We start from the raw sequence: 23622 nt of genomic DNA on the forward strand, positions 1-23622 counted from the left end.
GTCCCGGAGGGATCTGGGCCCAGGCTCAACCTGTGGGTGCTTCAGCAGAGACAGGACACGGCACCCCTCCCAGCCGGGGTCCCTGAAGGTCCACAGGGTGCTCTGGGGTGAGAGCAGGTAGGCAGGCAGGGTGCGGGGCTCACCGTGAAGTGCCAGGAGCAGTGGGTGCTGGGTGAGTAGTAGCTGGGGAAGTACGGTGTGCTAAGGACGCCCTGTGGTTCCAGCTGGCTCTCCAGGGTCAGGTTCACCTCGCAGGCTGGGCCCAGAGAACAGCCGTTACACAGGGTCCCTCATCCCTACCCCACTGCATCTCTCAGCAGCTGGGGAGCAGCTGTAACCCCATCACCCCTGCTTCCACAAAACAGTAAAGTCTAGTGGCTGAGTGTGACTGTGTGACCTTGGGCCTCAGTTACTTCATCTGTAAAACGGGGACAATAATAGTACATACCTTGTAGGGTAGTTGAGCAGATTAAACAGCAGCTTCAACTCAAACAGCCTGACATGTAGTAAGTGCTCAATAAATGTTCACTATTAACATTTGCTATGCAGCACTGGACCGTTTACTGGGTGTTTTCACTACTGTGAGAGCCTCAGTTATGGGGGTTGGGAGAGGGAGAATTGGTCCCCTTTTCAAAGATGAGGTTCAGAGAAGCGGAGTGACTTGGCTAAAATCACACAGTGAGAGGGCAAGTGATCTGGTGCTGGAGTGCCTCCAACTGCCCTGCCACCTCTTCTTAGAGGAAAGGTCCCTAAAACCTCTTGTTCCGATCCCCCTAGAGCTGTGCCAGAGAATCCCATGTGAACTGAGCCAGTTCAGTCACCTCCTTAGCCCCAGGGACCACGGGAGGGCAGCCAGCACCCCAGCAGGTTCACTGTGGACCTGGGCCACTGCCAGGAGCCCTTGGGGGTTGACACCAGGAGAGGGAGAGGAGGCTGAGTGGGAAGAAACAGAGTGGGGTACAGCAGCCCGTCTGCAAACCTCCTACCCGGAGCTCTGGGAACTGCCAGGTTTGCTTTGCCTGCCCAGAGGCACAGCTGTTGCAAGCCCAAGGACACCCAGTGGGTGGGAAGCATGTGTGTGCTCTTCCTGAGAGAGGAGGTGATGGAGGGAGTTCCAGGGCAGGAGAGTGGTGGCCGGGGAAGGGTCAGTGGGCACCCTGGGGAGAGCCTTTCCCGTGAAATGCTGTGTAATTGGCTCCCCCCCACCCCCACCCACCTCAGCGCCCTACCCATCTCCTCGGAGATCTGTGGGTTCACCTTCGGTTTGAGATGATTGTCTGGAGGTGAATCTCAGGTCCTCAGGCCTGCTGACCACAGACCCCACCCTCTAGGCTCAGCCATGGGTGGTGCAGAAGGAAAAGGGGTGGGGAGAGGCTAAGAGAGGAGACACAGAGCTGGGACGGGGAGGGAATGAGAGAGGAGGGAGGACAGACGAGAAACTCAGGAGAGAAAAGCAGAGAAGGCAGGAGAGAGAATGAGGGAGAAAGAGGACTGAGAATTGAGGGTGAGACAAGTGAGGGAGAGAAGCGATGGGGCGTATAGGAGAGTGAAGGAGAAGATGGGGAAATGCACTGAGAATAAAGGAAGGAAAAAGACTGTGTGTGGGGGTGGGATGGGGTGGGGTGGGGGTGGAGTGTAGAGGCGCTTCTAGAACCTTCCTCTCCCCCATCCCACGATAACTGCAGCCAAGAAGGTGAAGGGCATGCCCAGGGGAGCACCCTCAGTTTCTGCCACCGTGCTCTTCCCCTCCCCAGGGACCCCCGACCCCCTCACCCTGTAAAGCCACAGGCTGCACGGAGAGCACGAAGGGGTCATAGTAGCTGTACAGGCCCTTCCTCCAGACCACCGCCATGACGGCGCCTGATGCCAGGACCTCCACCACGGGCTCCTGGCGGCTGCAGCCATAGACCCTGGGGGGACAGAGAAAGGCGGCAAAGGTGGGCCGGGGCCCAGGAAGGGCATCTGGGAGGAGCAGAGGAGGGTGGACTGGGAATCTGTACATCCAGGTGTGCAGCCAGCCTGCTGTGTGTTCACAGACAAATTTCTGACCCTCTCTGGCCCAGGGGACTGCCTGGAGACTTTATAAGGGTCAAACCAGCATCTCAGATGAGAGACGCCAGGAGGTTGCCCAGACTTCTAAAGCTTACAATTCGACTGCGCCAGCTAACTCCAGTCCCACAGAAGCCCCTCTACTCCCTCAGAATCTCCGTGACCTCTGAGTGCCCAGCCTGTGCCCACAGGGAGACCTGACTGGCACCTGTGGGAACGATACCCTCTGACTGGGCACCTGCTGGCTCCTGCTCTTGTTCTGGGTTGAGACAGGCAGTCAGCAGGAGTGTGGGATGGCACCCAGGATTCGTCCCAGAGCTTGGCGCCTGGGATGCACAGAATAAATAACGGCATCGTAGAATTCTCGACGCTTACAGGTCTGGAATGTCAGCCTTGCAAAGGCTCTTAAGAGATTGTCAAAGTCAACTGCTTGGTTTCTAAGTGGGGAAACTGAGGGTCAGAACCATGCCAAGTCCCCAATACAGGCTCACAGCAAAGATAGAAGTACATGGGCAATGCCTGTGACAGCGCCTGGTGCCCCTCCCAGTAGGTGCCCCTGATCTGCCATCTTAGGTAGGGGTGCTCCTGGCTTCCCCTCACCTGTCACCAACCATCAAACAACCCCTTGTCTCTGACAGAATCCTGACCCCTCACTAATGAGTATACCAATTCCCAGGAAGCTGCCTCCCAGAGTGGGCATGCCACCGTCCAGCATCGAGGTACTGCCTGCCTACGATGTGTCAGCCATGGACTTGACCAGAGAGAGTGGGCACTGATGGGGGCACTGCAGGCATCCCGGCAAGTGCAGCATGAGATCCAAACACAGCCTTAAAAACCAAAGTGGAGTGAGTAATCCCAAGGCAGTTCCCTAGGAGGGTCCTGGGGCTGAAGTGTCCTGGAAAGGGGTGTTCCCCTTGGCCCCTGGCCTCGTCCCTTCTGCTTTTAATGCACCCCTCCACACCACGCCCTCCTCAGCCTCACCTGCTCAGGTGGGAGATAAGATAGTAGGGTTAAGAGGGACCTGGAGGTCCCCTTCAATGGGGGTCTTCGGTTTTTAATGTTGGGAGTTGCTTTGCTTTTATTTATTTAGCAGCAGAGCCTTGTTGTAACTAAAATGCCTCCAGTCTCCCAGGGTAGGGAACACATGGAAACAAATCAGAGGGCCCAGATCCTGCCCAGGAGGTCAGAGATGGACAAGGGTCTGCTCTGTCTTCCCATCACCACTAAAGCTCCCTCTCACGCTCTGGGGTGCAATTTGTCTGTCATTTGAGACCTTCTCCTTGGGTCCAAGGTGGAGTGAGTTGCCTGCCCAGGTGCCACAGTGATAGGGACCCAACAGCCAGGCCCCAGGCAGGGGTAGTGGGAGGGCACACAGAGAAGCCCCAGGGGAAGCCTGTAAGTGTCTCCGCCCTCCCCAGGCCTGGTAATCAGATAATGTCTGGCTTCTCTGAGCTTCCCAGAGCCCTCCAAGAACCCCGCCCACACACCCCCAGATTGAGGTCACCACATGACAGGGCAGCAGGGGTGCATGCAAATGGGTGTGCAGCCTCAGAGCCTGGAGGTTCAGAGAGGCCCTGGAGGAGGGGACTGGGGAGAAGCTTCCCCCAGCTTGCTCTCAAGGTCTGCTCTTGATCTGAATGTGAAGGCCCCACCCCCACCCCTGCCTGGAAGCTGGCCCAGCCCAAGCACAGCAGAGAAGGCAGCAGGCTAGTATCCCCGTGTCTCCCCCCACCCCCCACAGAGCCTCGTAGGCCCGACACCTACTCCCCACCCTGAGGACCTGGAGACCAAGGCCATTTCTAGCCCCTGTATGGTCTCCCCATCCCCTACTACCTGCCCTCTGACTTGGTCACTTCGCACTCCACATCATATCCCTGGTCCTAAAGCCCTGTTCCTCTGATCAAAAACTTTCAGTTAGGTCCCCACTTCCCAAGTACTAAAGTTCACATTGCTCCTGGAACTCAGTGCCCTTTGTGACCTGGCCTCAACTGAATAGCATTGCTGTGCGTGAGGGTCTTACCACAGATGGGCTGATTTAAATCCTCACAATAACCCTCCAAGCACGACTGTGTACCCATTTTATAGTTGAGGAAACTGAGGCTGGGAGAGGCAAAGCAACTTGCCTTAGGGCACACAGCTGGAAAGCAAGAGTGAGGGTTGGAAGTGGGAGTTGCCCGACTCTGAGCATTCTTCTAACAAGCCATGTACCTCCCGGAGCTGACCTTAGGGGCCATCTAATACAACTGTTTTGTTACAAATGGGGAAACTGAGGCTCGGGGAAGAGACGGGACTGCCCGTGGTCCACAGCCATTTCCAGCTTTCCCTCCCACTCTCCCTCTGGGCTAATCTCACGGTCTCCCCAATATTAGGCCCCTCACACAGCCACTGGTCTCAGAATGCTGGGTGTGACCTTTCCCCAACCCCCCACCTCCACTCCCAGCTCTCCCCGGGACTCACGAGGTGATGAGCCTTCTCTCCAGGGGCCCGCCCACATCATACACGGCCAGCCGGTCCCGGCAGTCGGCCAGCATCCACTCGAGCCGGAGTTTGAGCATGAGATCCTTTGGGCCCTGCAGGTGCCACAGGCAGCTGGAGGCCAGGTAGTCGGGCCCCTTCAGCTGGAGGACCTGGCCCTGGCCCACGTAGCTATAGCGGTAGCAGCCTGGAGGGAAGAGGGGGACAGGCCCCCTGACCTCTATTAGCTGGGAGGGTAGACCGGAGGGAGCCAGACCCATCAGGTCCTCACCCAGGCAGGGGCGGGGTGGGGCGAGCAGCTGGATGGGGGAGCCCAGATGTGCTCTGTCCCATCTTTCTGTTTTCTCGTGCTTTCCATCTCGTCTCCTCATGCATGCACTCACTCATTGGTTCATTCATTCGTTCACTTAGCACTCACTGAGTTTTCCATGCCAGACCAGTACCAGAGAAAAGTCCAGCCACTGCCTGGGAGCGCTGAGAACAGCATGGACAGATAGATACAAAGCCCCGCAATAATAGCTCAGGAGGTGAGGGCTGAGGCCTGGTCTGTGGGGCAGAGAAGTATCGGGGTTGAGGGGGTCACAGTGTAAGCAAAGCACTGGAGGTCCAGGTGAGCAGGGGACATTGAGGCAGGAGTGCAATCTGGAGAAGGGCGGCAGGGCCGAGATCACACCCAGGAGCGGAGCTGCCTTCTGGGGCCATGGGAACCATGGAACCATGGGAGGTTAGGCAGGGCTGGGGCAGGGGCAGGGGCAGGCTTGGATCACATCCCTCTGGCTGCTGGGAGCAACCCTGAGGAGGCTGGAGACCCGTGAGACAGCTGTGCCAATCCGGGAGCAAGGTGAAGGGTTCATTTCAGATGGAGAGAAGGGAAAGTGTTCCAGCGGGACTCGGGGGCCAGCTCTAAGTAGAAAAAGTGAGCTCCAGCTAATAATAAAGCCAGGAGAATGAAACCATTTGCACTTAGCAAGTGTTTGAGACACGCTGCAACTGAGCCAAAGGCTGTACACCCACCATCTCATGTAATGCTTCCATATAACAGTTTCTATTATTGTCCCCGTTTTACAGACCCGGGGCAGACAGACGTGGGTACACCCACGTCTTGGTTTTCTGGGCCTTGGTTTTCTCCTCTGTAGAATGGGGACAATGACGCCACCCTTGCAGGGTTGTCACAAAGCTTAGGGATGGTGCATGTCTGAGTGCTCAGCATAGTGCATTGCACGCAGTAGGTGCTCAATATTGCATTGCACGCAGTAGGTGCTCAATATATGTAATGGCGGATTTTCTTTAGGTGGGTGTGGGAGAGAGGGAGAACGTGAAGCTGGAGTGAAAGTCCTGTGACTTGTCACCCTTCAGCTGGCCCCACTTGAGGCTCAGATGTACCAATCTTATTGGCTGCCCTTACTTCACACCTCCATCACACAAACATATCCACCCGCAACCACACCACAGAGGCTTGGCCTCCTTTCTTAGATTCAATCCATGAGCTTTGTAGGCAGGGCTAGACCCTACACAGCAGGGCTACCTACACCATTCATTCATTCATTCATTCATTCACTCATTCAACATAGGTATTGGGCTCCTACTACGTGTTTGATTTAAAAACCAAGGACCAGCAGTAAACAAACAAATCTCTCCCATGGAGCATAAATATCTCATAGAAGCCTCACCATAAAACAATGAAGCAGGGAGGAGGGTTTTCTGCCAGGAAGCAGAAGGGATGTGAGAGTGAGGCCCAGATGTGGGAGGCAGCCTTGTGTGCAGGGAGCCCACACTCTGCCTTATAGCCCCAAGCACCACCTCTCAGCAGCTGGGTGATTCTGGACCAGTGGCTTAACTGCTCTGAGCTCTGCTAATGGTCACAATAACCCCTGTCCCACCTCCTCCTCTGGCTGGGTCTGTGGACCCAGAAGGGAATGGCGGTGAACAGCTGCCTGTTGCTCAGCTCCCTCCTCCTGACCCCTGGCCATCCTGACTCCAGTGGGGAGTTGACCTCCCCCAGGGAGAGACCTCTGACATCTGCAAGGGGAAGGGACAGGGCCTATGATATCTGCCTTGGCCAGCAGCTGGGGGAAGGTGCCTGGCTGTTTCTAGGTGTTTGTATTTTTAAAATCTCACTCCAAGCTGATGCTTTGCTTTGCTTTTGCCATTTTAATAATTATTTTTGGCGGGGGAGGGGGGACAGAATTAAATGGATAGGTATGTGCTGGTGTCTGTTGGTCATCAGAAACACCTTCGGGGAGCCTGGTACCTCTGGTCTCAGGGAGAAAGTAAATGAATCTGCCTTCGCTCTCCTCACCTGGCCTTGCTCATGACGTCCTCTCTGCCCAGTATGCCTTTTCCCTTTCTCAGCCGGACAGATTCCTACCAGTCCCCCATCCCTGAGTCTGCTTCCCCTCCTCCATGAAGGCCTTCAGGACTCCCAGTCAGGAGCACCTCCTTCCTCCTTCTAAAGGTATGTTCCTTCCTCTGCTTTGGATTGAGGCCCCAGTCCCCAGGGCAGAACCATCCTCTCTCTCCACAGCCTCCAGGACCTCTGTTCTCGCATTGGCACTGGGTGTTATGAGATTCTGTTTATGAGCCTGTCTCCCTCACGGGACGCGGAGCTCCTCTGAGGGCAGGGGTGAGGACATGGTCACCTGGTGTTCCCAGCGCCAGGGTGGGGCCTGGCATGGAGGAAGTGCTCAAAAGGCCTATTTAAAAGATTTGAGTTGTCATCCCTGCCCTGTTAGTGCTCCTAGAGGCCAGGGGTTTCAGACATTCATGGAACCAAATAAGGGTAATTACAAAGCAACTGCCAGAAACTTGGGGACAAGTGGACATCTGGCACAGGCAAGGGCAACAGAAAGGCTTATCCCAGACCAAGGGGCAGGGCAACTCGTGTACCAATGCAGTGTGAGATGGATGGATGGATAGGTAGATAGATAGATGATAGATAGATAGATAGATAGATGATAGATAGATAGATAGATAGATAGATAGATAGATGATAGATATGATGGATAGGTATAGATAATAGGTGATAGATAAATAGATAGATAGAAAGATAGATAGATAGATGATAGATAGATATGATAGCTGACAGATAAATCAGTATCTTGTGTTCTTCTTTGGACCGGTTTTACTATCTTATTGGTTCCCACATTAGAGTTAAATAAATCTCAGACATCTGCTCACTGTATCTGTGTATGAGAATCGTGCTTTTAACTCTTTGAAAATTGTACTTTGACCCCATTATCTCCATCCACCAAGGAAGTAAACACTGACCAGCCAGATGGGGGGAGAGGAAGGTCAGCAAAGATATAACCAGCATTTAAACTGCCTTCCAGCCTTTGCTCGGCCCGCTCCACACCCTTTGGAGTGTACTTTTTCTCCTGATAATGACTCCCTGGCCCTGGCCTTTAGCCTTGCTCCCTTTCGCCTTTTTGAGCTTATTTTGCTCCGCCCGCTCCACACCCTTTGGAGTGTACTTTCTCTTCTAATAATGGCCCTTGAGCCATTATCTCTACTGCTCGGGCCCGCTTCTGCTTCTTTGAAATGTAGTTTGTCTTCTACTAAAATGTCCTTTTCTGCAACTTAAAAAGAAAAATAAAAAATAAAAAAAAAATAATAAAATGCCTCCCACACTCAGAGGGAGCTGAGGTCCTCAGCCCAGCCTCAGCAATGGGTAGGAAGTTTAGGTAGCATAGGAAGAATCTGAGAATTTGGGGCTTGTGTCCAGGACCACAGGGTACAGTAGCACAAGTGGTGCACTGCACAACTCTGAGTTGCCAGCCCCATAGACTGTGTAGATCACCCCGGCATTGTGCAGCATGGTGTCCCTGATGGTGCTTTGCTTCCCAGGGATCAGCAGGAAGACTGTGGAGCCTCTTGGAAAAAATCGAGGTGACTCTAGCAACATGGCACAGGGGTGGGGTGGGAGACAGAGGGCAGGTTAGCCTGGCTGGCTGAGAAAGGGAAGGAAAAGGTGGACAAGGTATCCTTGAATGTGACAGAAATGTCTCCAAAAGACCAAGTTTTAAACCCAAAGTAACTGATACACCTCAAATTGGCAAGATTATTTTCCTCCGTCAGTGCAAACAGTGGCTTGTAGGCAAATTGAATCCAATGATAGAAAACTAGAGTTACACTCTCATACCCCATACAGGCAACACATACACACTCATGTACAAGACACACATACATGGGTTCACAGATGTACAACACCTCCTCCCCTCCCCCACAGGTCCAAAGCAAGGCTTTGCATCCCCTGGGTGACTCCAGGCAAGTGCTCCCTGCACCCACCATAGAAGCCATGTGGTCCCCTGACACTTGACCAAGCCAAGAAAAACACCAACTCAAAAGCAGAGAGGAAAAAAAAGTAGCGTACCCAGCGTGGAATTCAGTGCAACTATGTCTTTCACGCTGGCTTCTGTTAAAAGGAAATGAACAAACAAATAAAGACAAACAATAAATAAATAAAATGAAATGAAAATAAAAATAGAAGAGACCATCAGAGCCAGCCTGTCTGATATTTACCCTGAATGCTGACCCCGCCACCGTCCCCACCCCTCAGCTCTGGATCCTGAGTCCCCGGGGGCCCACCCTGAGAGCATCCCAGCCCTGGTGGGCAGCCTTCCCAGGCCCCACCAGACCGTCCCACATTGCCCCTCCCCAGTACTGACCCAGGATCACCAGGCCCTCAGGGTCCAGCGAATACTCGGCCTTATAGGGAGCAGGGGCCGAGCTGTTGGCTGTGGACAGCAGCTCCTCCACCAGCAGTGCCCGTACCACCTCGGGGCTCAGCATTGGCTGGCGGTGCTCGGGGATTTGGAGGATGAACCAGAAGAAGCAGGTGAGAGGTCCCTCCCTGAGGCAGGCAGAAGTGAGAGGGGTTGGGGGCGGGGCCTGCAGCCTCCCCTACCCAGCCCCTTGCTCCTGTGGGGAGGACACCAACTGCGGCTCATGCATATTGAGTGCTTACTACCTCCCAGGTACTGCTCTCCACCTTCACGAGGAAGCCTCCTAGCTACCTCTGAGACAGGTGCTCCCCTCATCCCCATTTTACAGGTGAGGAAATTGAGGCACAAGAGGTTAAGTTGTATGCCACAGGCCATGTCAAAAGTGGCAGAGCCAGACCGGAGTGGGGCAGCTAGGCCCCCCTCCACCCACACCCCACTGTGGCTTCACCTAACCTCTGCCGGGCCCTTGCTAAGCACATCACAGCCATTGCCTAGGTAATCCCTACCATATGTCTGTGCCCACTCTACAGATGAGCAAACAAGGTGCAGTGAAGGGAGGTCATGAGCAGGAAGCCAAGTTGCCTCTCCATGCCTCAGTTTCCTCGTTGAAAAAAAGAAACGCGGGCATGGCGTCAGAAGCTGACCGTGTCCTGTCCCCTTCCCTGAGTCTGAGGTTCTAGCCGGGGTGGGTTGGGGGGCCAGGCGACTCACCCAAAGGAGTAGACGGAGCTGGAGTTGTAGTAAGTGCCCAGGCTGGTGCTGGCGATGAGTGCCCTGAGCTAAAAGAGGGGAAACAATAGCCCCCGTGACCCTCTGCACAAGCCCCTCCTTGAGAGGCCCTTTGTCCCTCCAGGCAGAGGAGCCCGTGGGGTAGAGTCTTGCCCGAGGTCACGTTGCGGGTAGTGGCCTCACCAGGAAACAAGCCTCACACCCGCTCTGCTTTCTCTCCTCCCCCTACACTCAGGCACTGACCCCCAACCCCACCCCACCCACCAGCTCTGTCCCCCTCATCAAAAGTCACTCCTCAACTCTGAGAAGCCCCGCTCGGCTCCCGAGTCCCCTTCTCACCCCTAGCCACCAGCCAGGGGGGCTCAGCTGGTTGGCTGTTGCACATGGTCAACTATAGTGCTGATGGCAGGATGGGACGCCGGGGCTGTATGTTCGTAAAGCACTTGGAACAGCATAGCGATCATGTCCACCTTCTCTCATTCCAACCCCACGACAACCCTCCAGACAGGCACTGTTATCATCACCCCACTTTACAGAGGAGGAAGGAGAGCCTCGGGTGGGTCCCCCAGAAGCAGGTCCTGAGTCAAGGATGGGAAGCAAGTGGTTTGTGTGGAAGTGATTCCGGGGAACACCAGTGCGGGGGTGGGAAAGACAGACTGGAGGAGGACAGCCAACACGGCTGTGAAGGAGCCGGGTGGAGCTGTGGGCCGCTGAGGCGCAGTCCAGCAGGGCGCTCTGGGAGACGGTGGGGACATCCTCAGGACTGCCCGCCACCAAGCGCCGGCGGGTGTTTATCCACCCGCTCTGTTTCTCGTGGCTGAGCATTGCTCCTGGGACTAACTCCGCAGCGCTTCCAGCCGGCCCTGCTGGCCATGGTGCAGTCCTGTGGCCTGAGAGTGGAGGTGCTGGCGGTGGGAGAGCATTCTAGTGTCCTGAGCCATTGCCCTGGAGGAAATGGGATGTGGGTGGGCCCTGACAGCATCCTTGCACTGCCCTAACTTTCCCAAGTCAAGCTCCTAGGAAGTGGCACCATCGGGATTTAACCCAAGTGCATTGAATGCCAGAGTCCACTAACATTCCCACCGCCCTATACCACGTCCCCTTCAATTGTGTCTAGAGCAGGCCTCTGCTCCCAGCTTGTCCTCCAGATGGACTGATCAACAGGCTTGACGTTATCAGGCCCCTCCCTTCCCCTTCTCATCCCACATTCCTTCCCCCACATCCCTGCAGTCCTTCCCTACCATCTTCTGGGCTTTGGCAGTTTCACTGCGGAAGGCACTGGACTCCCGGTGGGCAAGGTCCTGGGAGAAGTGGCGATTGAGCACACGGAGGCTTCCTGAGTACACCTGGCTGACCGTCGCCTCTGCCTTGTACCCTGGCCAGGAAGAAACCAGCAGGTTAAACGAGGGAGCCGGTGGGGAAGGCTCCTGTCTTCCTCACGCCTTCTCCTCCGCCCACACCCTCAGCTCAGCTTCCGGCATCGTGGGCCTCCAAGGCACCATCATCATCCTCATCTTTGTCATTATCATCATTCATCATCATCATCCAAAGTTTTTAGTGATAAACTGGCCCCAAGGTGCCAGGGAGGAAAGAACCCCACAGATGGATGGTGCCCCAGAAGCGGACACAGTAATCAGTCCAGGACACAGATGACGTGAAGGCCAGGAAACCCACATGGCCCAGAAGGTCAAGTTCATGGGTGAACACCTGTAGGCATCCTTCTACTCACCTGGCTGTCCAGGTTGCACCTACTCTGTAGGGTATACTAGTAAACCAAGAGAGATGTGCCTCCCCATGAAAAGATGACAGTGGTGGGGAAGATAGATATCATTCCAGAAACCATAAAAAAGGTAGGGCCCAACGATGAGGCGGGCCTTCATGGGTAGGCACCAGGTGCTATTGGGGAGACACAGCAAAGAGACTGGGCCTGGGCTAGGGTGACCCTCCAGCTGAGATAAGAGAACTGGAGAATACCTTGGGAAGAGGGGAGGGAGGAAAATACCCTAAGGGCAGAAGGAATCGCCTGTACAAGGCCCCGAGGCAGAGAGATTGTGGTGAGGGCTGAAAGTCTGCTTGGCGGGAGCCATCAGATAGGAAGTGGGGCACCGAGAGGCTGGGACATCAGCAGGGCAGGATTTTGGTCTTAACCCAATGAACAAGGGAAACCACGAAAGGTTTAAAATCAAGGATGATGTCATCAGATTTCCGTTTTGCAAAGACTGTTTTGGTTGATGTGAAGAGAATAGATTCATAGCCCTGTGTTTATACCCTTATTTATTCTTTTATTCATTCATTCAAAAAATATTGATTGAACACCTACCATGGGTAGGGACTGACCTAGAGCACTTGGAAATATACCAGTAGAACAATGAACAATAAAGAATAAAAACAATGAAAAAAAAAAAACCAAACCCTGCCCTTCAGTGCTTGTAGTCTAGCAAGGAAGACGGACAATAAATAACAAACATTCTGTACAAGAAGTCAGAGGTGTAAGTGTTGTGGAAATCAGGGCTGGGGGTGGGCTGCAACATGGAGGCCAGAGAAGTTGATGGCCTGAGCCATGTGGACGTGAATCTGTAGAAAGGGCCCTCCAGGCAGCGGGACTGGCCGGTGCAAAGGCCCTGAGGCAGGAGCTTGTCTGGTGTGTTTGAGGAACAGCAAAGAGTGAGTGAGGGGAAAGCAGGAGATGAGATGGGGGGATAAGGTCCTGGAGGGCCTCATAAGCCCTGGGAGGACTTCAGTTTCTCTTGAGTGAGATGGGAGCGGTGGGGGGTTTTAAGCAGAGAACTTAAACAATTTCATGTGCTGTTGCATTGAAAACAGGTCTAAGGAGGCAAGGGCAGAAGCAGGGAAACCTGCAGGAGGCCCTGCGGTGGTCCAGGTGAGAGGCGCGGGAGCCTGGACAAGGCTGTGCGATGGGGAGGATGAGAAGAGGTTGAAGTCAGGCTGTATTTTGGAGTTAGAGATGACCAGGTATGCTGGCAAATTGAGGCCTGGATAAAAGAAAGAGAGGAGGAAGTGGGGGAGCCACTGAAAGCATGAAATGGCCCCACTGGGCTGTGGGGGCTCAGGTTTGGAGGGAATGACGGAGCGCTGCTTGTTGAGCCAGGGGGGATCTGAGGTGGCCCTTCAACATCCCGGGGGGGTGGGGGCAGACTTTGTGACCAAGTCGAGCTCAAGGTTAGAAATACAAAAGTGGGAGTCATTGGGGGTATAAAGGGCGCTTAAAGCCAAGGGTACCAGCTGAGACCCTGAAAGAAGTGGGCGGAGGGAGAGAGGAGGAGAGGCCCTCCACCAGCAAAGGACACAGAGGAGAAGCCACCATGACCAGGGGGGAAAGAAAGTGTGGGTGCCTGGGAGCCAAGCGAGGAAAAGGTTTCAAGGAAGAGAGGGTGCAGCACCTGGTCAAGTGCTGCCCATGAGTCAAACGCAATGAGGACGAGGACCAGCCGCTGGATTTAACAATGTGAGGATTGGTGACTTCGACAAGCGCTCTTGGAGCCGGGGGAGCGGCGGGGACCCAGATTGAAAAGGGTACCAGAGAGACAAGGGGTACACAAGTGGAGGCGGCAGCACGTCGAGACAGCTCTTTCAAGGAGGTTGCTGCCAAGGGGAGCAGAGAAATGGGGGACACCAGAGGGACTGGGTGCAGGAGCAATGAGAACACGCCTGACAGAAAATGGTGCTGGAAGAGAGAGGGAGCATTGCTGGAGCCCAGCCACCACGTGAGACCCAGGAGAGCTGGCTTTACAGGACGCAGCGATGGTTCACCTTGGGGAGGGTGGGAGGGCAGAGCCCGTGGGAGCAGCTGGGAGGGTGTGGTGCCAGCATCTAGGGGGCGTCTCTTCTGAGTAGTACCATTTTCTCATTGAAACAGGTGGCAACATGGGTGGGGGTGCAGTAGGCTCGAGGAGAAAGCATAACAGTGTCACCCAGGAAAGCAGGAGAGGGAAAGGACCAGGGACATACAGTTGGGCAGCATCAGGACCCCTGTGCCCAGGGCCCGGTTGCCTTGGGAAGCCAGTCACCGCCCTCTCCTCTCTAGGGCCGCTTCCGGGATCAGGCTTCCACTCACTCTGCGCTTACCCTGCTCCAGCATCACAGGTGCCTTGTCCATCTCCCCTTCCCGACCGACCGGGCAGGGCACATCTCTGATTCGTCCCCTCCCCCCGGTGCCTAGTACCTAGAGCACAGCACGGCCAGGGCGGGAGGAGTGATTCAAGCACATGAAGTGCCTCCTCTATCCTAATCCCTGTGTGGGGCGGGGATTGGCTTCCCCCAGCTGAGGCTTGGGGGCACTCACCCTCTGGGTCCTCAGCCCCATGGAGCCCGCACACCCTGGGGGTGATTTATTCCTGGAGTGTAACCAAGAGAAATTAGACTCATCTGCAAAGAAAGACAATTGGCAGGTGAGTTCCTGGCTGTTCAGCCTGACTGCTCTGTGGTTTACCCTGAAGACTAATTACCCCGCAACCAAGGAGGGCTCAACAACCCCGGGCTATTTGGGGCAGCAGCTTCCTGCTGGTGGTGACATACACACAGCTTCCAGTATCCACCGTGCTGCTCGGCTCTGAGCAGAATCATTACCCACTCTGAGCCGTGGCGGGTGGATCCGCGTCACACATGGGCTTCCTAACAGCATCTGCCGTAGGCCAGCTCCAGACGACCTCGGCCCCCTGTGGAGCTGAGCCTAGGCTGGTCTCCCCATGACCACTCCAAAGCAGGTTTCTGTTCCTTTCCATGGGCCTGAAATTCCACCGTGAGACTTAGCCGGTGAGGATACTATCAATATCTAACTTTTGCAGAGGGTTTCATGGGAAGTTTCTGATTACGTGCCCCTGTCATGGCACCCCAGCCCCTCAGCTTTCTCTGTCTTGGCGCAAGCCATGCTTTATGGTGAGGCAGGACCATCTTTAGAGCCTGACACAGAGCTGGCGTAAAGGAGGTGCTCGGTAATGAATGAGTGAATGAGTCTTCTACAACATACTTGGAGTTTTTTCACAGGTACCATCTAACTTGGTTTACCCATTACTTCCCATAATCAGGAGCTGAAGGAGTGAGGTACAGTCTCCATCACTTTAGAGAAAGACATAGTAGATGCTCAAGAATGTTTATTGAATGAATGAATGAATGAATGAATGTCCAGAAAGATGGACAAATGGACCCAGAACATAGGTCAGTTGCTTCTGGGGCTCCAGGGGACTGATCAAGGGCTGTGATACCAGACGGAGAAGCCCTGAGCTACCCGCTCTGGAGACTACAGGCCTCCCTTTCACTGTGTGTTGAATTCCATGTGTGCCCGAGCTGGCGTATGAAAGCCCTCTGTGTGCATGGTTACCCCTGGACGCCTGAGTCCTATGTCCGCCTCCCCTTCATTCCCATTCATGCTGGGCCCTCAAGACCCAGAGGTGATAGAGCTGTGGTCTCCATCCTAGAAGAGCTCCCAGATGGGGCTCAAGTGAGCAGAGGCACTAACTGATGCCAGGAATCACCAGTATTATTGGGCCTTCCCCTGCAGAGGCAGCTGGCTCCAATCCCCAGGGGCAACCCTGGAGGGCTGCAGGCAAGGGGAAGCTGTGTTAACACTCCTTTGGCTTGTTGGTTCCTATGGGTGCAGCAGCACCCCCATCTCATAGGACAGGAAGGGAGACGCAGAGAAAGGAAGTGCTCGCCCAAGGTCACACAGTGAGTTGCTAGGCATTGCTGAACCTGGAATCCTGGTCTGTCCTGCTGTGGCCCCCCACAACTACCCCAAGTTTTTCCTAGGTGCCTCTCCCGGGCAGGCCCACGTGTTTACCTAGGAAATACCAGAGCAGGAACCCCCCTGAAGCCAGCACGACCAGGGCCAGCCACAGGGGCGCCAGGCGAAGGTAGTCCCGGACTTTTCTCTTGGGGTCCTTAGGGGTCTTGAACATCCCCTCCGGCTCTGCCTCCTCACCATCACCTCCGTCACCCGGCCCGCCAGCCTCCTGGGGGGCCTTGGCCATGGGCATCCTGGCAGGGAAACAGACCGGGGTTAGAAACAGCCTGGCATTTGCAAGGGAGCCTTTGCTGAGTGCCAACGGTACACAGAAGTAAGACAGCCTGCTTTTTGGAGTAAGAGGATCATAACACCAGCTAGTATATAAACAGTGATTGAAAGTGGCCCCTGAGCCAGCTCACGGAGGTGAGCGGCAGACCTGGACTGGCGTGGCTCTGGAACCCTTAACTTTGCACCCAGCCTGTCTGTGGTCAGAGGATAAATGGAAGTTTCAGTGCCGGAACCCCACCCCTAGAAACTGTACCCACAGATGGAACTCAAAAACATGGGGTGTCAACCTCTGTAAACTAGTTCCTCTTGCTTTCGGCTTCCCGTCATTCGAGAGATGCTCTCTCTTCCTCCTGGTTCCCAATAGCAGAGCTTCCTGAAATACGGATGCAATCAACTCGCTTAACCTTCCCCTAGAAGCCCCAGAGCCAAAACTGTGCTGGGCCACGGCCTGTCCTTCAAGGGGTGCTGTCCCTCTTTCTCCCCATCTGCCCAAAAATCTCTTAGGGGCAGAGGAAGGAGGCAAAAACTGATATTCATTTAGTGTCTACATAAGCTATTTCACAGGTATAACCACCTCATCCATTTAATCCTCTGGTCACCCAGGGATGTGGGAACCATCGTCCCTGTGCATTATTCTTTCTCAGGCCCACTCTGTGTGGACACTTTACATGTATTATCTGCTTAAATCTCCAACCAGATTTCAAGGTTCTGTACCCATTAGACAGATGAGGAAACTGAGGCCCAGAGTGTTTTAGCAACAACTCAGTCCACGGTTTTCCTAGCTTTATTTTCCCAGAGTGATTTGAATATCTGGCACTCACTACCAGCCCCATGTTACAGATGAAAAAACTAAAGCCCTGAGAGGCTAAGCCACTCACTCAAGGTCACACAGCAGATACATGGGGGTTTTGTTCAGATGTCTGACTCCCTGCGCCTTCCACTCCTCCAGGCTGCTTCCTGTAAATGAGCTGTTAATGAACAAATCATGATTTCGTAATAACTGATTGTCCTGTCTCTCAGTGCCCAGGTCTGCAGCTCTATCACCAGACCCCTCCAAACCAACTTCTGAATATTGTCTGGCTTCTCAGGCAGGTTTTCCCACAGTGCAGAGAAGGCCCTCCATCCATCTACCCAGCAGCAGAGCAAGCATCCCAGAACACTGAGAAGGTAGTCTCCTCTTACCAAGTGCATAAATGCCACCGTGGCTTTGAAATGCATCCCCAGATGTGTGGGGGTGGGGGGGTTCCTTTGGGCTGTGTCTTGGGTTTTCACAGAGTGGGTTTTCCCAAAATGGGGCCCCTCAATGATGTTCAAAATCATCTCAGCTGGCTACAAGGGGCTCCCTGCCTTCCGCCTGCTCCCTCACTTCCTGCCATTCCTCTTGGCATTGTTCCCAGGCAAGGGTCTCTGGCAGCCAGCCATGGTAACCATCTTGAGCGGCCCCCACCGGATGCAAGGAAAGGAGGAACTGCTGGTGATTTTTGGCTGGGCATGGAACTCCCCTCCGCCCCTACGCAGAGGACATCCAGACGTGTGGGACCAGGCGTCTGGTAAATACACCACAAGGGGTGGGGCAAAGTGTCCACAGCACCCTTGGTGAGAAACGGGCTGTCCTCTGAGAGCTGGGCAGGGTGGCTAGATTGGGGAAAGCCCAGTGATGGCCCAGCTCCTCACCCTCTCTCAGCCCCAGGTCTTCTCCCTCCTCCAGGGGTGGCCACACCCCTGTTTTATGCTTGAATCCGGCTCACCAAAGACCTATTTTGAGATGACTCATAGAGACATGGGGACTCAAGGGCACTGGAAGTGACGATAGTTGACATTTATTTCAACTATTTCCAGTGTTTTGTGTGTCTTGTCTCATGTAAGCTTTATACAGACCCTGTGGAGGTAAGCTCTCTTATTTATTATCCCTGTTTTACAGATGAGAACGTTGAGGCGTAGAGAGGTTGAGCGGCTCGGCCAAGATCACACAGTTGATTAGCAGCAGACCCAGGCTGCAAACCCAAGCGGTTTGCCTTCAGAGTAATGCCCGACTCCTGTGCTCTAGTACCCATCATCAGGGTACTGAGGTGGAAACCACGGTCATGAGGTCTATTGGAGGAGGCATCGAGTAGAGCAGCCCAGGGCAGGGCACTCAGTAGGCCTCTCCCTTCCTCTCCCCCTCCCCCTGACCAGGCCTGCACCCCGTGGATTTTGCCTCCCTCATAAATGCCTCCCACATCCATCTGTGAGGGCTTTGAGCATCACAGAGGAGCCTATTTTCAGAAAACCCACTGTGTAAAAACCCAAGATTAGACACAGCCCAAATGGGGGGTGCTGTTCACCTGGGGTCCCCATTGCCTCCCACCTGGACTTCTAGGGCAGGCAGCCTCTCACCTGAGCTCCTATCTCCTGCTTCAGCACAACCTCCACGTTATCCCCAGGGCATTCCCCTTGCCCACCTCCACCCATTCACCGCTCAGAATCCTCTAATGGCTCCCAGCCACCTCTGACCCCTCGCCAGGGCACCAAGGCCCTCCCTGAGCTGGCTGCCGCCCACCCCTTCTGTAGCCCTAACTTCCGTCATGCATATCACCCTGCCACACTCTCTGCCTGAAGAACTGCCTTAAAGGCGGCTCCAAGGCCACCTGCCTGGCGATGGGTCCCGAGTAAGTCATCCCGTCTCCTGGGCAGCCCTTGGTCAGATCAGCAATATGCCTGGTTTGGGCTTCGTTTGTCTCCCTCACAAGGAACTAGGCCTGTGTCTTTATCACTCCTGGTTCCCTGTAGGATCTATCCCAGGGCCTGCCACACGAATGAATGCTTGATGAAGGAATGAACGCATAGAGCCCCAGGCCTCCAGACTCTCAATGCAGTGCTCTCTCCTACATCTTTCTGCCTCTGGGAAGCAGGACTGCGAGGCGTGGTTGCTGGGTCATGGATGTTGGCCATGGAGTCTTAGATTCAGTTACCCAGACACCTTATTTTTGTTGAGCACCTACTTGATGCCAGGCTCTGCGCTGGGCCCAGGGGGCACATTGGTGAATATAAGAGACCCCATTCCCATCCTCTTGGGGCTGACAGCCCAGTAGGAGATGAACAACTGTGACAATTGACAGGTGTGAAGATGGCCTCACTGCTCTGCCTTTTACCATTATACAGTGGCACCCCCATTGTTTCAAGGGCCCAGTCCATCAGAAAAGTCTGTGGCTCTACCTTCCAAATGCCCCCAGAACCCAACTCTCTTGGTACTACCATGGCTCCCACCATCATCTAAGTCAACATCATTGGTCACCTTGACCCCTGCAATAGCCAGTCATCCAGCCATCTTCAGTATCGAATTCCTGGTCTTTTCACCATGCGACCTGCTCACAAGCCTCACACGGCTCCCATCCACCTAGAACAGAGCCCACAGTCCTTATCAGAGCCCACAAAAGCCTATGTAATTTGGCCCTTTCGCATCTTTCTGTCCTCTCCCTCCCTCTGCTGTAGCCCCACCCAGCTCCTTGCCCAGGCTATCAATATATCAATTATCATGGCCTTTGCATTTGCTGTTCCCTGCCCCCCGAATGTTTTTCCTTCGCGGCCGGCTCCTTGAGCGCCTTCCAGTCTTTGCTCAAATGCCACCTCTGTGGTGAGGCCTTCCCTGACCACTCCTGTTCTCTGCTCCGTTTTTCTCCCAGCACCTCTTGAGACCTAAATTGCATGAGATGCTTCTATGTGCTTTGTCTGTCTCCTCCCTGGCTGTAAGCTGCACAGGAGCAGGAGCTTTATTCTGCTCACCGCTGTGTGCCCTGCTCCAAGAGCAGACGTGGCGCGCCATCATTGCAGTCGAATGAATGAACGCTGAGATGCCAGCTTCTTCCCACATAGCTCCAAGGCGCTGTGCGCATGTGTGGCTGGACCAGCTTCTCCTGCTTCCCCTCTCCCCACGCCCTCTTCTTCCTGTTGTACCCCAGTGACACTGAACTTCTCAGTTAGCAAGTCTAATAATGGAGCTGGTAGAAAACTGTTACGGATCAAGGGCTCTTAGCCAGCTCTTGGGTGAAGAGCATCGCGTGGATTGGTTCTTGAAAGTTCTTGCTTAACGCTTAGCTTTCCCACGCGCGCTTCTTTCCTCCTGGGCTGCCCACCCCCTGGCCTGGCCAGCTCTTAGATGGCCTACACACCTCAGCTCAGCTCTCATCTCCTCTTGAAAGCTCTCCCAGAGGGCCCCAGGAGGGGCGGCTGCCCCCCGAAGTCTCCTGGGCCACCCCCGTTAATGCATAGTTCACCTTGGGGGCATTCTCTCTGTCCCCATGACAGTGAGTCCCTGCAAGCAGGGGCTGGGTATACCCCAATTGCCACAGGGGCCTGATCTGATTGCTTAGACCCCACCCTGGCACCTGTTTCTCACTCCCTTCTGCTCTTCTGACCATCAGAGTATTCTCGGTCTGCCCACTGGGGGCTGAGCTCACTGGGGCAGGCTATCCTCCTCCTCCATGCTAGCCCTGTGCTGGACAGTGCTGAAAACTGTATCCCATCTCAGCCTCCAGCAGCCTGGGGCGTTTGCCTTGCTGTCTCTATCTATCTCATGGTTGGAGAAACTGAGGTCTAGAGAGATGAAATGACTCACTCAAGGTCACTCAGCCAGGGCAGGGCAGAGCTGGGATTCTGATCTAGGACCTTCCAGTGAGGCCATTCGGGCCTAGAGCAAATCCTTGCTATGAGCTACTGGGACTGTGTTCCCAGGTGTGGGGGGAGTGGGTGAACAACATGAACTCACACACAGGTGTACAGATGGAAACATACAGAGGCCCACACACACCAATCCGTGACACAGATTCAAAGATGAACACTCCCACTTCATAAACACTTGTGCACGTACACACACACACACACACACACACACACATACACACACACATTGCCGGCTGCTTTCAACTCTGAGCCTGGGAGCTAAAGGTCTTCTGTTTAGTGCAGCGTGGGGCTCTGGGCTGGTCTCCCACACTGTACAGCCCGGGTAGGGTACTGGGTATGGAGGAGGCAGCATGTCCAGTCCTGAAGAGTAAGGGTGGGGTGCTCAGCCAGCAAATCAGGCTTCTCTGCTGCCTTGTCCCTGCCACAGAGTCCACCAGCCCCACTTAAGCCCAGGCCTCCCAGCACCCAGAACCCACAGTTCCTTCACGGTCCCTGTGCCTGTCCATACACCAGGCCTCACTCCGTCCTGTCCTGCCCCAGCCCCAGCTCTGTGGACACCTCGCCTTCTGCTCACCCAGTTGCTCTCTGGCCGAGGAGGCCCTGCAGACCTGGCCTCAGAGCAAGGCAGATAGCTCAGGTTCCAAGGAGCCAGGCCCAGCTCTCAGAGTGGACACTGTCACCGGGTCATTCATAGATCCTGGTCCCCTGTCCTGGAGGCCCCCACTTACCTTTGGGAGTGGCAAGTGGGTGCCGGGCCTGCACGCAGACCTCACAGCCTCTGTTTGCCCAGGACAAGGTCTCCCCACCTCCACCCGGCCAGCTGGGGCTGGATCAATGGCCCAGAGCCATGGCCGGGGTGTCTGGCCCTTGTCCTCTGTGGCCTGTGGCCCCAGGCTCCATGGGCCTACTGCTGGGTTCAGGACAGCACTGTGACTGTGCTCAGGTAAACAGTCCGGAGGCAAGAGACAGGCAGTGCCCGCCCCGCCCTGCCCCGTGGGCACCCTGGAGGCTGGCGGGCAGGTGCAGGAGATCTGAGCTGTCCCCCGAGGCCCGTTGCCTGGTGACATTCCTGCCTGGTTACAGCCCCTGGTCCTCTAGAGCATGAGGTGGGGGGCCAGGAACTGGGGGCTGTGCTGAGGAGCCTGTGCAGTACATGCAGGGTCTCACACGGGTCTCCTTACCTGGACAGGTGAGACCCGAGGAGCCAGTGGCCCGAGAGAGAAAAGGAGACTGGGCCCATGTGCTCTGGGGACAGGAGAGAAGAGGGTGGAGTGCAGCATGCTGTTTTCTATTAAGCTGGAAATTATTTGAATTTCTACCTGATTCTATAGAGCTATGCTGCCCATTTTGATGGCCACTGGCCCCCTGTGTCTCTGGAGCCCCTGGGGCAAGGTCTGTCTGAACTGAGATGGACTACTGCATGGCTGAGCTACACACCAGGTAGTGCAAACAAAGAATGTCAAATACCTCAATAAGAATTTTTTATATTGATGACAGGTTGAAATGGTAACATATTGGCTATAGTGCGATAAATGAAATATATTGTTAAAATTCATTTCACCTGCTTGGCTTCATATTCTTTCATGTGACTACTAGAACACGGAAATCACAAGTGTGGCAACAAGTAGAACATGGAAATTCACAAATGTGAATTGCAGTGCTAGTGAGCAGAGCTGCGGTAAGAGACGGTGGATCTGACCCCACTGTGCTCCTAAGCACAGGTTGGGCAGACCCAGGGTTTTCTGGTTGTGCACAGGCTGATTGGTATTTGTTGCAATGAGGCCCAAAGTTTAACATCTGAGACCCTGAGTGCTATGACATGTGGGTCCCAGCGCGCGCGTGTGTGTGTGTGTGTGTGTGTGTGTGTGTGTGTGTGTAGTGTGAGGTGTGTGTGCCCAGTGTGTCTGGGCTAGGTCAGCATTGCACAGAGTTGCCAGTGAAGGTAAGGAAAGCTGCCTGTGCAATATCTACCATGTGACACCTCACGCGTGTCACACACACACGCATGTGCATGCTCCTGTATATGCTTTGTAAGGGGGCCTGCTGCGTGCAAGTGTTGGGGGCATATGGGGTCCACATGTGTCCTGAGGGGTGTCCATCAGGAGTAGGAGCCCATGCACAGAGGCGCTGGGTACAAGCTCTGTACAGTGTGTACCATCTCCAGACCAGAAAAGGGCTGGATCAGGGCAGGAGGGTGTCCCATGGGGCTGGTTAGGGGTTCTGGGTGGGGAGCATTTTGCCTCATGTCTCCTATTGCTCAACCCTGCCCAGGGCCCTGCCCATGTGCATAACTCTGACCTGGGACTGAGGACGCCCTCCTTGTCCCACCCTCTACCACCCCAGACCCAGATAATGTTCCTCCTTCCTCCAACCTCCCCTTTTCCCAGGCCCTGGCCCACACCCCATTGCAAACTTTCCAAGGGAGAGGTGCTTGGGATGGGAGTGGGGGTGGCATGCGGGCCAGGTGCAAAGACACCCCAAGCCCTGCCTCTGTACCCCTCCCCATCCTTTGAAAGGCAAACGGCCCAGGCCCCCAGACCAGGAAGGCTTGTAGCTGGACAGTCTGAAATGCAGAAGACCTTGCTCAATCAATGTCCTCTGTACTTGTCGCCTGGCCAGTCATCGATCTATCGGCCACAGTCAGGGGGGAGGGGTTGGCATGAGGGGCCAGCAAAATGGGAAGGGAGGCATTTGAAAGCATGGGCAAGAGTGCCACCAACCCAGGTGTTCAGAGAGCCACGGGTGGGGGACAGCCTGCCACTGAGAGAAGACTTCCTTCTATCAACAGGGCAACTATGTGGCCTGGATACCCTTGTCCCTGCAGCAAAGGGACACACTCACACACAGAGGATGAAGGCCTCAATGCTGCCTAGGCATCAGCATTTCACATCAACACTGCCCCCCTTTGGTCTCCAGGAGCAGAGAAGCTCCCTGGAGGCCAGGCCTCAGTGTGCCCAC

General features: G+C 54.8%; 1 protein-coding gene across 6 annotated transcripts in view; it reads right to left on the reverse strand.

Moving 5' to 3' along the window:
- TMPRSS6 (transmembrane serine protease 6) overlaps window positions 1–23622 on the reverse strand; it is a 46229-nt gene that overhangs the window by 19820 nt on the left and 2787 nt on the right. The window contains exons 1-11 of one of the 6 annotated variants that reach the window (XM_019664642.1): window positions 21393–21602; window positions 19280–19381; window positions 16884–16973; window positions 15772–15968; window positions 11216–11349; window positions 9957–10024; window positions 9189–9373; window positions 8894–8935; window positions 4507–4711; window positions 1774–1910; window positions 144–256 (exon numbers count right to left, since the gene is read on the reverse strand). In XM_019664642.1, coding sequence (XP_019520187.1) covers window positions 144–256; window positions 1774–1910; window positions 4507–4711; window positions 8894–8935; window positions 9189–9373; window positions 9957–10024; window positions 11216–11349; window positions 15772–15968; window positions 16884–16906 — 1104 coding nt within the window. In that variant the 5' untranslated portion in view covers window positions 16907–16973; window positions 19280–19381; window positions 21393–21602. Of the gene's footprint in view, window positions 1–143; window positions 257–1773; window positions 1911–4506; window positions 4712–8893; window positions 8936–9188; window positions 9374–9751; window positions 9838–9956; window positions 10025–11215; window positions 11350–15771; window positions 15969–16292; window positions 16352–16883; window positions 16974–19279; window positions 19382–21392; window positions 21603–23622 lie in introns of those variants that run through there. The other 5 variants (XM_019664644.1, XM_019664643.1, XM_019664646.1 and 2 more) reach the window with 5 other exon arrangements.

Source organism: Hipposideros armiger, unplaced genomic scaffold (genome assembly GCF_001890085.2).
Source record: "Hipposideros armiger isolate ML-2016 unplaced genomic scaffold, ASM189008v1 scaffold_426, whole genome shotgun sequence".
NCBI classification, from domain to species: domain Eukaryota; kingdom Metazoa; phylum Chordata; class Mammalia; order Chiroptera; family Hipposideridae; genus Hipposideros; species Hipposideros armiger.